This window comes from Aythya fuligula, chromosome 6 (assembly GCF_009819795.1).
Source record: "Aythya fuligula isolate bAytFul2 chromosome 6, bAytFul2.pri, whole genome shotgun sequence".
NCBI lineage: Eukaryota > Metazoa > Chordata > Aves > Anseriformes > Anatidae > Aythya > Aythya fuligula.
Window position 1 is genome coordinate 16,100,331 of NC_045564.1, and position 14,876 is coordinate 16,115,206.

General features: G+C 37.9%; 1 protein-coding gene across 3 annotated transcripts in view; it reads left to right on the forward strand.

The window, feature by feature from the left end:
- PDE11A (phosphodiesterase 11A) overlaps positions 1–14,876 on the forward strand; it is a 136,826-nt gene that overhangs the window by 106,067 nt on the left and 15,883 nt on the right. For all 3 annotated transcript variants that reach the window (XM_032190159.1, XM_032190157.1, XM_032190158.1), the window contains 5 exons: positions 2,424–2,514; positions 5,587–5,687; positions 10,067–10,144; positions 11,506–11,569; positions 14,575–14,649. In XM_032190159.1, the coding sequence (XP_032046050.1) occupies positions 2,424–2,514; positions 5,587–5,687; positions 10,067–10,144; positions 11,506–11,569; positions 14,575–14,649 (409 nt within the window). The remainder of the gene's footprint in view (positions 1–2,423; positions 2,515–5,586; positions 5,688–10,066; positions 10,145–11,505; positions 11,570–14,574; positions 14,650–14,876) is intronic.

A 14,876-nucleotide genomic window follows, 5' to 3' on the forward strand; every position in this document is an offset into this window, starting at 1 on the left:
AACTGTTGGCTTGTCCTTTGTATCAGGCTTTTGATTGGGTTACTCCTTGGGAACAGACACCAAATATTGAAACAAGGTACCAAAACCTGATGTTCCTCTCAAGCTCAGGTATCTCACAGGCAGATTCTTACATCACCTATATGACATCTTGCTCTCTGGATCATTTGCAATTCTAAGAATGATTTTTATTCTATGCAAAATGCGTAGGACCCAATCCGGCAACCCTGACTCATACTTATTTTTACTGTCCACGCTGCTGCCCTCAGACATGTTACTGAAATAGCCACAGGTTAATGGAAAGTTTGCGGGTAATTCGGACTGTGGTGGTAAGGGAACTGTTGACCTAGGTCAGATTGTTTCCAAAATCTGTGTTTGAAAGACAGTAGGAAATGGCCCCTGACAACATCCTGGCCAAACTGTGAAATGAAGCAGACATAGAGATTCCTTCTCCCAATCCTTTGTGGTTTTCTTCACTCCCTGGGCCCTCTACAGTCAGAAAATGAGCTCCTGAGGCTCTTTTGTCCTGCAGAACTCAGAATGTCTTTGCAGATTTGTCTGTTTTGCATTACTACTAATCCTATGGTGTGACAAGAAGTGGTCAAATGGTTGTCCAAAGTATTTGAAAGACAGGGTGAAATTGTATTAGCCTATTGTCATACCCTTTTATGTGCAAAGATAGCCTGTTTGTTGCAGTGTGCATGTGCACTAGCTGCGGCATTTCTGGGGGTGAGTAGCCTCAGTGAACATCACTCAAATTGATGTTTCTGATATTCGCTAAGCCACCATTTCCTGAGCTATTGCTGCTGCTGTACAGTCTCAATGAAACAATGACACTGTCTGGATCTTCAATCACCATAGCAAGAAAAATCAATTGCAGTGCTCAAGACAGAGCTCGTGGTGCAAAGGTTACCAAGCACCGCTAGATGCGTGTTTGCAGCTGAATCTTGAAGAGAATCAAAAAAGACGAGACAAATGGGAAGTTCAGCTGATTGATGTTTATGTTCCTAATTTACCAACATGAGACCTAAGATTTACATCCAGACCATTTTAGGCTCTGATTAAGTTAACCACTTCTCTACTGTAATACTACCCAACCGTATCTCCTGTGCAGAGGGATGGCTGAGTTAAAGGTAAAGGTTTCAGCGTTAGACTGCTATCACTTACACTTCTTTGACAACTGAGTACAAAGAGGAGACTACCATTTTATTACTCCATAAAGAAATTGCTGAAGACATTTAACAAAAGACAAACATTACTACACATATAAAATATCCCTGGAAATAGAAGCTGCAGTTTTCATACAGCAGCTATGATTTATTCCTCTAACTTGACTTACAAATTTAAGCATCACATTTTCCTATTTTATCTTCAGTGTTCAATGCTACTGTTCTGTGTGATGAAAGTTCAAGAGGTATACGATGAAGGCAATATCACAGCTGTCTGAAATGGCTCTGTTATATATCTCAACACTGTGTTCTCTAGGGATGATGTTTCCTGGACATCCTTCTCTCTAATATAGCTGCTTCTGATAATTAAATATCAGTATGGTGCAGTTTTATAGTATATGCTCCTAGGAGACTCTTTCTGTTTGTCTGTAGCATAATCTCTTATTCTCATTTCTTTGGAAAGAAAACCCATCTTGTCAGTCAAGGCTGGGTCCCAGAAGTGAAGTAATGGTGAACAGTAACTGTTCTGACAGTCCAGTCAAATTCTCTGCACCTCCCAACAGTTTTCAATGCTACAATTGGTCATACAGTTTTCAATTGCATTGTCTAAGTTTTTGCTATTTAAACTTGAAAATCCACCTGCTCTGGGCATTTTGAAGCTTAATTTTGTTTTAGACAATAAACATGATCAGAAAATATTTTCTAAACGGAGGCTAAACTTTTATATTTACTCTCTCACTTCTGGTTTTATGTTTACCTTATTTTTTTTAAGTGCGTGGTTTCACATATAGACAGGACTTCACAGCATTTGCAGTTGTTTTGTTTGTTTGTTTTTAAAGCATTTGTAGCCATCCTTTGTAAGCCATTGTTTTTACATATATTAAAAACTGAAAATAAAAGGTAGTAATAGAAGAGCTAGTCCCTTGGCACCTGCTCAAGGATGTTACTGCCTGTTTTTACTGCACAGTGGTACGTGCCTGGGCCAAAGCACCTCAAAGCATTGTTGAGGTGCTTTGGAAGCTGCATTCCCAAACTTCATGTAGTTCCTAGTCAGCTGATGGTGTTTAGCAAGGTCTGAAACATAAACGCCTTGTATTTGGCTTTAAGTGACTGTTTCGCTCTGGCCAACTCTCTCAAGTATGTTTGCTGACGTGGAGAAGGCAAGTGTGGCTACATGCTTTCATTACTGAATTGTCTCTGAAACCTGCTTCGTAAGCAGACGAACAGTATTTGTTGACTTCCTGTGTTCTGTTTCAGGAGCGGATCAGCCTTAGCTCAGCTCTACGGCACCTCTGCTACCTTGGAGCACCACCATTTCAATCATGCTGTCATGATTCTCCAAAGTGAGGTACAAAAGCATTACTATTAATCTCACTGTAAGCTGTTGGGCAGTTTCAGCAAGGGAAAGGAAATACCACACACAGTACCTTTTTAATGCCCTCTCCTTGAGGAATTATTTATTGGTTACCTCAAAGGTCACAACTAGCACAAAATTAAACTACAAATGCTGATCATAGATCCCAGAGATTATATCTGTCTCAATCAGCTAGGGGCAAGGAGAACATATCCTAATCATATTGTCAGTTTTTCTCAGTCTTCTAACATCCTGCTCAGTGCCATATAGATAGACAAAATGAGCTCTTCCCCATAGGTCTTGTGTTCGTTGTATCTCAGTCATCCTTTACTGGACCAATTTAATTTCTTTGATAGACTTTATGTAATCGCTATTTTTGTGGTGGATTTGCATTATTTTCCTTAATGACTTTTTTATCCTTTTTTTAAATATCAGCGATATTGTGCTGTCCATGTACACTAGCTGCAGATTCATGTCAGGACACAGTTCCTGCCCCGAACACCTTACGCACAACAGCATGCAGCATATAGTACCCTAGAGATGTCATAAGTGGGAGAAGTGGAAAGATGCATAATCCTTATGAAACAATGGATGTATTTTGTTAATATACAGAGATAGCTTGTTACAAAATCCATTCAATATATACAAAAATGAAAGTGTTATTCATACAGCACAATCAGAGACTGTATGCTGATCTGCAGTAACTTTTGAAGAGCATCTGGGGATGTCCCGTGATCACAGGCAAATGGGAACAGGGTGATGGCTTTATTCTGTGTGCAGTGTCACAGAGACCAGTCATGGGATGCTGACTGTGGTTTTAGTGTTCAGATGCTCAACCTTATATTTAAAATGTAGATATGGGAAAGGAGAGCCCCACCATGAGATTTAAACAACTCAATCTGCTCAGTTTAGCCTAGCTTGTCTAAATGGTGATACCCAACTAAGTGGCTCCTTATATTAGCAGAGGAAGGCCTAACAAAAAGCAGCATTTAAAGGTTAAACAGACTAATTCAGAAAGGGAAAAAGGAAGATTTGTTTTAAAACAATGAGGCTGTTCGACTGCTGGAACAAGCTTTCCCACTTCTTAGTTAGCATGACTGAATATCCTTCCAGATAGGCTTAATACATGGATGACTTTATGCAAGTTTGTAGCTCATGTCAGACTACATGCTTTAAAAGAAAATACAGTTTAGAAATAGTAGTGAAAAAAAAAATAATAATAACGTTTTGTCTTGGAATGTACTTCTTTTCTGGATTCTTCCTGGAATCTAGCTGCTTTTGTAGATGTAAAATATTACTTGAACCAAAAATCTGCTTTGGTCATTCAAGCAGCTTCTTCTCTAGGTCCTTGTTTGTGCACCAGAGAATTAATCACAGAGAATTTTTATCCAGTAGATACTGTCTGTTAATGGGAACACAACACCGCTTGGTTTGGAATAAATACGTGTTTGGATCCTCCAAAGCTCTTACATGCATGTAGATGCACCAACTTTCACCAGCTGTGCAGTCGATCTCTTCCCTCAAATAAGTTGAAACTAGATTATATCCTGTGCACTAATGCTGACATTCTAGTCTGTCTTTACTAGCTAGAATGAAACACAGAATATTGCATTATTTCTTTAGATTCTTATCATGGTGGACAAAAGAGCTACTTATCCTTTTCTCTTGACATACTAGCCTCAGTATAAGTGATATTGAGATTTGTAGTGGTATGGTTTTATACATGATGAAACAGGTCAGCAAGGCAAACAATGTTATAGATTAACAGACAATTTGGTAAATTACTCCCGTTGTAATAGCTGCTGTTTTCCTGATACATTTTTTGATTACTCTTGTTATAAGCTTGATTTTCATAAATAAACTTCAGATTTTCAAATTTTTCTCATCGCTCAGTTAAAAATATTAAAAAAAAAATCACTGGCACAGATCATCTTTTATGTACAACAAATTATTTTTTAGACCAACAATTAGCTGATTTATTTAAATAAATAAATTATTATCATCTCTACCTCCAGACCTTATCTTGTCTATGTCCCCACACTATCCTGGTTATAAAAATTCTGTTGCTGGAAAATTCCCACTTTTAAGTGTATTTTAATATTCCTAAGCAGTAGATGGCAGTGCATACCGAATTCATGCATTACAGTGCAAAATGTCACCAAAATAAGACTCTGTTTAGCAAGAATATTGTTGTTTCTATGGGTCATTAAAAAAAAAAAAAGTATAGTACTTTTATTTATGTGAATTTAATCCTATGTGACTAGTGCGACAGAAACCACTTCTGTAAAACCACTGTAAGAATTTTTCATTAATTTTGTTTCTTTCAGCTTATTTTCTCCAGGATTTCATAGAGAAATTGTAGGATCTCTATCCCTATTATTTTTTTCAGAATTTGTTACAAAAGCACCTCTCTGTTCTTGAATAACAGTATTAAATAGTTTTCTTCCCTTCATTCTGGCTGTGGAGCACCTTTCAAATTCTCAGCCCATGACCCATAGGAAGTAGCCTACTGGGCCTTTAAACCACATAAAGTTGCAGTTTTTCAGCCTGTGTAGGAAAAGCTTGTATATGCTGTAAGAATACAGTAATGGTCAGAGTGAGCAAACAGGCTGTTTTGAATGAAAAAACTGATTTAGTGTCTTTGGCTGCTCTACCAGCAGTTTGTGTGCCTGCAGGCTGCAGCACAGATAAATCTATTAGGAGCACAACTCAAAAGCTGCAAAGCACAGCTCCCAAAAACATTTAATAAGAGGGAAGATTGAGATGTATCCATAGTTTTCCGCCATAAACTGAGACTGTGCAGGGTCAGAGCAAAGAGTAAATCTTTTCTCAAGAGGCTATAATTTCAGTAGAGTTTAGAAGAACATCCCAGACGCTTGATTACAATCGTCAACTCTTCCTCCCCAAAGTAATCTCCACAGTATTAACATTATTATTTTGTCATAGTTTTGCCATGAATCAGAACAAGCTTCTGTTAGAGAGAAAAAGTAGGCTAAGAGTTAGAAAACCTTTTAAAAACCTATATTGATTGCTAGTCCTTTACCTCCTTTATCTCTTTCATTATAGGGTCACAACATCTTTGCTAACTTGTCCTCTAAGGACTACAGTGACCTTATGCAGCTTCTAAAGCAATCGATATTGGCAACAGACCTCACTCTGTATTTTGAGTAAGTATTGGCATTTCTTGTATTTGACAAATGAAAATTCGAAGAACATACTCTAATGACCTATTAAATACCAATGAGGATATATAATATGAGAAATTAGTCTTTAGCTGTGGTTGAAGAGATTTAGTCTAATACTTAGTATATTTTAGGCTAATAGAAATATCTCATGTGTCCAAGTAAGTTTTGATTTAATGTGTAACATCTATATCAACAAAAAGCAAATGAAGTCCCAGGCTTATACTTCAAAGCCATCCCAGGAATCAGCTACAGTTTGGTCCCATGATTCACTCGTCCCTTCTGTGATCGTTTTTTCAGGCATGTAGAAAATCAATGACATTTTAGAATTATTTTCCACCATTTCAGACTTCCTAACCACCTCTACTAAAATTACTGTATTTAATAAAAGAGCTGGATGCTGAGGTAATGAAAGCATACATGTTACTTCTTTGAAGACAAATTATGCCAATTTGCATCAGATGGGAAATAAGATTGACTACAGAGAAGTGTAATAGGATCTCTTTCATCCAGTTTTCTCTCTCTTTTTTTTTTTTTTTTCTCATCTGGATATCAAATCTCTAAGTAGACTTCAAGTTGGTTCTATTTTATGTTTTTCAAACAGTGCTAATTATTACCAAGTTATATTTGCAGTGAGACTGTGGGAGTGTGCGTGTCATGGTGTCACCAGCCCTCAATGCTTCTGGATTGCCCCCCCTCTGGCACGTGTCTGTGGCTGGCTTACAGGGAGAGTGTTGGCAGGTGTGCAGCTTTACATGCTGCTTTCTCAGCCTTGACAATGCTCCATCCTTAGGGATTCTTGTTTAGCATCCTATCTCATACAACTCTGGGTAGCATTTGGTAATGTTTTTCTCAACTTTCAGAGGAGGGATATACATGTATTCCCCCCTTTATGTGTGCTGATGGTTGATACCAAACCAGCTTTCTAGATAACTTCAGGCATCTATTCAGCTCTGTATATCAACAATGTATCTTTAACTGTTAATTGTAAATATACTAAAATACTAATTGGGATGCTGTGATGTTTGTCCTGTCCCTTTTCTTTTTTTTTTTTTTTTTCTTCTTCTCCCAGTATTGTGTTACTATGTTAAGGGCTACTGCTGAACAATACTGGCAGTAAAGATGCTTTTCTTTGTTTCCTGCAAGTCTGTTCTCAGAGCAGCTATATTAAGAAAGGGCTTTTATGAATAGTTTTATTGTAAATAACTTGTGAAATTAGCCCATGAAGAGGTTTCTACTAAGAATCAGTCTGTGAAGAAATTTCTGTTTGTTGACATGAAGGTCCACAGGAAGACAAATAAACCCTTTAAAACACATTATTTTTGAAGCTGTCTGTAAGGCTAGCTGGTGATCTGGAGGGCTGGTATGACAGTAGAATTTGCTGACAGCTTTAAGTGAGATACAAGGACCACAGGGATGTGACAGTAGAGGTTCTACTGCCTACCTGCAAATAACTTGGACTGCAGAATTGGTTTGTGCTGTAAAGAGAGGATGAGGGTTAGGGGGTTGAGAGGGCAGCTGTCCCAGCATGGCTCCATGCACTGCCCCTGGCCCTGCAGCCCCTGAAAGAACCAGAGGCTGTGCTCTGGAGAGCGCCTTAGGAGGCAACCCAGGCATGATGCCTGGCTTATGCTGAAAAACTCTTTTTCCTTCCTGCCTTATGCTGAAAAAATACATGGTCAAGTTGTCTTTCTACTTTTAATACAAAGAAATAATGTCCAAAGAGGGACATCAGATGAATTTCAAGATTATTCTTCCCTGCTTGCATAACTGATTTTTAGTTGCTATACGAATCAGAAAAGTTTTAGTAAATGAGACCTCTTTACTCAGAAGTCTGCAAATAAGTTATTTTTTCCTCTTATGTTGTTATGATTCATTAATCAGGTAGTGGTTATGCTACTCTACTTCTATGAGTGCCTGAAAATGATTCCCTGATATCACTGTTGGTTTACACTTCTAAAAGGCACCCAGTGTGAACAGGTGTTTCCGCACAAGTACCTTGCTATTCTAACTTTTTTCAGTCTGCCATGTCTTCAGTATTTTTGTAGGGAAGGAAATTATCATATCAGTATTCTTACAATGCCTAAATCTAATGAACAGAAAATCCAATTAGCAAAATAGCAACAAAATTTCAGGCAGATCAAGGCTTTATGACCCTCTCAAGGCACTGCTTTTCTACAAATAAACAAAAAGATGACTTTCAGCGAAAGATTAGATGGAAAATATACTTGATTTTAGCAGATAACTTTAAACGATGTTCATAGATAATACAGCAAGCAAAAGAAGTGAAGGTTATGGAAATTAGCTGAAATGATGTCTTGAGCTACTGAACTGTAAAGCAACTGCATTCGCTATATGTAGCAAGTCAACTTTCCCTTTCAGGCTAAATACAAGAGTCAATGTTACTCAAAAACATTCCCAAATTGTTATCATTCTCTTTATTTCTTAAATCCTATCATGTTATGTTTGCTTAATAGCAACAAACCTCGTCCTGTTGGATACCATGCCTGAGCAACCAGTAGGAAACACTGAATTGTTTCCTTATACATGGCTGCTTTCCTCAGGATGACTCTTTCCTATACTAGAAATTCCCTGTGGAATTAGACTGATACATCTACATCTATTCCAATGGATATCAAAGCAAATTCCTAATTTAAAACTTTCATCTTAATGTATGGCCCTAAGACTCGCAACGTCTTCAGTTACTGTTTATGAATCTCTGTACTTTAAATGTGAATGTTTGAGGTTTCTGAGATGTCATCTTCCTGACATCTTTCAATCCCTTCAGCTTTAAAAACTGTTGCCCATTTTGTGTCCAGTAACGTATGAATTATGCAGAATAACCAATACTACAAAATTGAAAGAGGTACCACATTTTATACTTAGATTGGGCACTGAAATACAGGATGCAAAAATCTACCACTCTCCCTCTTAACGAAGTACATAGTTATTGATGATCACCTCAGGATTTGGTTGATTTAAGGTTTAAGCGCCAAGTAGTCTTGGCCGTTAGAATGTTCATCACTGTAATATTTATTCCCAGTGGGGCCACAATGCTATGAATTTGTACATGAACTGAATTTTGTTTTCTGCATGTATGACTTTGCATTGTACTCACAAATATTCTAATGTAAAATTATTTTACATCTCATTTGAAGAAGCATAAGGGGTTAGATATCATCATGTAGTCCCTCTCTCTCCCTGTTCTAGTTGCTGTCATCGTACCCATTACAGAAGGGCCCTCAAGCAGGAGAGACTGGTCATTTAATGCATGACACGCAGGGACCAGAGTAACACAACTTGTTCCCTGTAAAATTCTGTTCATTCATCAAAGGCAATGTTCCCAAAAGCCTGCATCTCCTTGTGTATAAAACCTGTACTCACTGTCATCAGATGGTGCTTTCAATAATTACTGTTCAAAATTTCAGTCCAGCTGACATAAATGTGGAAAATAAAAAACCTTTAAGCTTTCTCCAGTGAGGAATCTAGTAACGATGTTCCCACATGGCAAGAAGATAGCAGTCTCCCATGAGCTGGGACACTGGACTGGCACCCAAAACATAAAGATTTTGTTTCCAGCTTTGGTGCTAATATGTTGTGTCACTCTAAGCAAGTTGTTCCATATTTTTGTACCTCAACTTCTGTTGCATCTGTGGCAGGATCTGCTTCACACTGCATGTGTAGTCACACTGTGTGCAGTAAGAGCCCATTGAAGTTTGAGTGTGAGTTGTGATAAAAATTACAGACTACGATGAGTCCAAATTTTGGTACCTTAAAGGCACCCAGTGAGCATTAACATGTCCTGATTTGTGTTTTGTCCATCTTTGAGGAGATTGGCAAGGTCTTCCAGAAGACAAAGCATGGGGTCAAGCAGAGAGACCTAATTTAAAGTCAGTGAGGACTACTGACTCAGGACGTCCACAGCATCTCGATGTTTTGTGTGTTGGAAATAACTGTGATTACAAGGGTCTGAAAAATCCTTCAGGATCCAGAAGTAAAAAAACATTTTGCAAGGACAAGTGAAGTGAAGTGTGTGTATAATTCAGGGGTATTTCTATTGTCTGTCTGTCCACTGCTGTAGTCAAACATTTCATGCTTACATGGAAGACTGAACATTTTGGTATCATTTATTTCCTTATCTTCAGAGGCCATAAATACAGTATCGCTTTTACTAGGCAGCTCTGACATTGATAACAGACATTTATAGAACATGTTCAGAAATTAGTATGTTTCGCTTAAATGGACTGTCAGTGTAACGTCTTTAACAATAATACATGAGGTTCAGTGGTTTCATATCACTCGGAGAACCATGTTTCTACTGCAGTGCTGTCCATTTGCCTCTCTGATAATCTGTTTTGTTGCAGGAGAAGGACTGAGTTTTTTGAACTTGTCAGTAAAGGTGGTTATGATTGGAATATAAAGAAACATCGAGAAATATTTCGGTGAGCACTAACATTTCTTGCTTTCTGGTTATTTCAAAGTGTAGACTTTGTTTAAGGAATTTCTTATGTTGTGGAAAGAAGACTACAGTAACAAGAGAAGGCAGCTTGGTTTAAAAGTAAAAGATGATATATATGATATGATTTCTAAATATTACCAAACTTAGCAGGGATGTAATTAGTATAACCTCATCTTCTCCATTCCTATTTCTGCCTCTGCCACATGTTTTTCCCCTTCTCCCAGCCTTACCAGTTACTGCTCAGCCCTTCTGATCTTTCTCCAGAAAGCATCAATATTGTGCCTCTGAACCCAAAGGCCTTTCTTTCTTATTTCCTGTTTCCTCCTCCTCCCAGCTCTTTTCTTTTGTGGGCTTTTGTGCTCCTGTAGTTTGTAACTGGGAATTTGCAGATACAGTACTCTTCTAGCCCTCAAGAATGCACCCTACAGACGTTGTGACTGGTTTGGGTACATGCCACTGTTGAGCCATGCGTGTGCGTATTTGCATATGCATATCTGATTATGTCTCAATTTATCTGAAATTTCATTAAAATTCTATTTCCCTTTGGCTGTTTTTTTTTTGTTTTTTTTTTTTTTTTTAACTGAAAAAATGGCCATTTGCCATTTTCCATACCATTTCATTCATTCCTGATTTTAGATTCAAGCAATATATTTGATGCTTCATTTTCAGTGCCCTTGTTCTTCGTTTAAACTTTCTTAGACTTTTATCTGCATCATGTACTGTACATAAACGCGTTCTCCAGCTGAATGGTTTCTTTCTTCTAATGCATATAAAACATGGTTGTAGCTAGGTATTAAACTACAGTGGAACAGTACAGCTCATTGTAAATCTTAAATTTTTATTGTAGATAAGCAGTAGAAACTGCTTAAGCAGTGTCTATGTTGCCTCCTGTCGTTATAGGTTCTCTTGCTACAGCAGTCACTTACAAATAGGCATATAAATTAATCCAGTTTGCGGGTATTATTGTATAATAATACCTTTGCTTGTATCGTGTGACGTACATGCTTTCGGGTATATTATATGTATTTATATAAGTAGTGTCAGGAGTACTGCAAAATTAGCAGTTACTCCTGTGCAGTACCATTTCTTTTCTAGTGTTCAGTGCACAATACCAAAAATTCATTGTCTGATGACCTGCAATACATTAGCCTTCCTGGGCACAATTGTGATGTAAAAGCCATGCTGATGGCTGAGATTTCAAACATGTCATTCTTTTCTGGAGGAAAAGAAGGTGCCATGGCTGACATTTTATATACGTATTATTTATTTATGCACCCAGAGCAGAGTTGTTTAGAAATCCAACAAAGGTTGATTCAGCTTGTATTGTTCATTTCTGTTTTTCAGATCAATGCTAATGACAGCCTGTGACCTTGGAGCTGTGACCAAACCGTGGGAGATTTCAAGACAGGCAAGTCATGATTAATAGCAGGGCTGGGAGAAGGCGGGACTGGTGGGACAATATTCCCAGGGCCCTGGTTTACAAGGGACCAAAACTGGAATCAATTTACAGCAGTATTAATGCTGTAAAAAATAGCAGGGGGGTTCTGCAAGAAATAGTTTATTGCTTAATCTTTCCATGTGTGCATGCTGGTGAACAGTATGTAGGTACCTGAAGAGATCCAGCTTTACAACCTCTCCTCTTACTAACCTTTTAGATCTATATTAAAAAAATAAAAAATAAACAAAAAAAGCATGAGCCACATGTACTTGCACTTCCTTGGTTTGTCCCAAAGTTCTTTTTGGCAGTGACAGAATCTTTCCTAAATCAGCAGATGATCTGCAAACTTAGATTAACATCAGATTGTTCTGTTAGAAGTACGTTCGTTGATGGGAAAAAAAAAATGCAGGTGTTTTGTAGAGCTTTGTTTAGCATCCTGTACTTAGAAACGAAGAAAAACTCAGTCTTCTGCTGCTGAGAAGGCCGTTTAGAAGCATATACATAAAACTTGGATCCAAGTGTTGACTACAGGAAATAATTACAATGTGGGAAAGTAAGCATCTGGCTTACTGGATCAAGACTTGTCCCAAGAGTCTTGTCCTTTACCACACGATTTTACCACTTCTAGGCATCTTTCCTTACTCAGCACCCATCATTAATACTTCCTGTTTCCCATGCTAGCAATTCTCTGTCCTTCACTGAGGTCCAGAACCACTTAGTAGAAGGCAGGCTGCATAGGGAAATAGGAGTTCGGTGGAATATACACCATGAAGAAGCAAATAGGAAATACACTAGTACAGCTGAGTGTAGGTGAGCAGCTGAAGTGAGTTTAATTGGCTTAATGACAAAATGACAGTTAATATGGGTCGAAGATAGACGACAGACAGGCTAGACGAGAGCTAGTGAGGTACGAGCAGCCAGAATTCTTGGAGAAAGACAAGGAATGTGGCAGCTAAGAGACTTGCACTCTTTTGCAGCACAACTACATGCACGTTAACTCAGTAAAAACACATTCGTGTGTTCAGGGCTTCAGCTCCACTTGCAGTTTTGTCAGATGAACCTTTTTTGCTTTTATAAACAGACTAGAAAAATAGTCCATCCAAAGCTATTACTCGGCCTGAATGCAATCACCTCACAGAAAAGAAATCAGGGAAGTTGCTCTTATCCTGCAGTGGGAAAATGAGTTTCAAGACTTTTCAGTGCCACCTAGCCATGGCTGAGGCCCAGGCCATCCCTCCTCATTTCTCCTCTTTAACCCAGTTAGCTTCTACATTTTCTTTGACAGCTAAATTGTCAGGTAGAGTCTGTTTTCCATGTTGTGGCTCTGTGTTACGGTGCTGAATTAGTGATGAAGTCTCTGGCAAACTGTTATTTATTCTTCCCATTTTTGAGGTCTGCAGGTGAAAATTCCCCTGCAGCCTAGTGTACAGGTTTACTTTATATTGAAAAATCCCATCTGGGATTGATTGAAACATTACCTGGTTGAGCAGAGAAGCTAAATGGTCCACAGAGGGAAAGTAGAGGCAATAGTTGGACATCAGCTGTGCCTAAAGAAAAGGAACGTAAAAAAGTGAGCTAAAAAAAAATACAATATATGAATCAAAAGGAATAAAGATTAAAAATGAGAAGAAAAAATTCAGGACAAGAAGATAGATGAAGGAGGGAAAGGAACACAAGTAGAACAGGATCAGAATAGCAGTGAGATGGGGTGAGCCTATATCTTGATTATTTTCATACAATACACTTGGCAAACAATTGCTGCTAAGTTGTTAAATTATTCCTCTATATGGAGTATTGATCCGGAATGTTATTAGTGCACTGGGATTACATTATAAAGTTCCAAACAGTGTGATAGCCAGGCTCAAGCTTTAAGAATACTTTATAACATCACTTCACCTATTTCTAATGTATTTTGATATTCCCTGCGTCAATTTTAGTAAGTTTAGGATTTGTGAATGTTAGCTACTGTGCAGCTGCTAGACCAAGACATTTTGAGATTTTATGAAGTTTTTTATGAAGTGCAGGTTCTCTCAGTTCACCCTCTCATGTCTTGGTGTTACAAAATCATTTCCTATCTTGAAAACACTTGAAAACAATAAGCAGGCATGACAGGAGCTTTAGGAACTAAATGCCATCTTCAGTAGGTAAGTTTCCTTTTTTTATATGTGAAGTGTCATGTGTGCCTGCCATCTAAGCCCTGCACTTCAGGAAAGCACAGTTCATAAGGCTACCATATCACGATTGCTTAGTTTGGCTTCTTAAAATTCCTGCTCTTTCCATAACTAATTTTGTTATTAAATCTCATATTCTTCTGAGGAGCACAACTGTCTGCTGAGTAGAATAACATCTTCATTCACAAAAAACAGAAAGACATCTTCCAACCTACCAGTTCTTGCTTGTGATTAGATTAAATATGATAATAACAGTCTGAGTTTATATTTGATATTGAGGTCCTATAGGGATGACAGTCATGGGGAAAAAAAATAGTCTAGTGGGGAAAAAACCTTTATGATTTCACATTAAATTAAGACAACAGAGGTTACTGGTTAATTAAGTTTCTTTGACAAGTGAAGTTGTTTATACAAGGCAACAGCCTGTAAATACCCAGAGAGCTCTTGCACATTTTACAAAGCATTTTTATAAATGTAATTATGCATACCAACAAGAAGTTACCATTTTCTATTCTGTTCTCAATACTTGAATAAATTGCATATAAGTGCTACCTGTACATTGCAATGTAATTCCCCAGTCAGTTTCCTACCAAAAGGTGATAAATTTGCCTATTGGTGATCATGGCTATTTATACCCACTTGTATGCCCAGCTCTGAAATGTATACAAATATGCCTTGACATCAGTCACATAACTGGGGCTATTAACTTCTTTACAGTTAAGCACAGGTTGAGGTCATGGTCTAACCAAGAACCGAAAAATTATGGTACAAGAACTCTAATCTTTATCACAACTTACGTTTTAGGCGGCTGAGCTGGTAACCAGTGAGTTCTTTGAACAAGGAGACAGAGAAAGATCTGAACTGAAACTCACCCCATCAGTAAGTTTTTGTCACTTCTGAAATAGTTATCCACTTGAAAAGGATAAGAAAATATCATTGGGTTCATTCAGAAAAGATAACTGTTTGTTATAAAAAGAAGCATCTTGAAATAAATAAGAGTTCTGTTGAATAAGGAGATTCATTGAGAACCATATTAAAAGCTCTCCAGTCAACTTGGTCACTTTTGCTTGGGCTCAGTGGGATGAGCTCAATTTTCTTTACCTAAC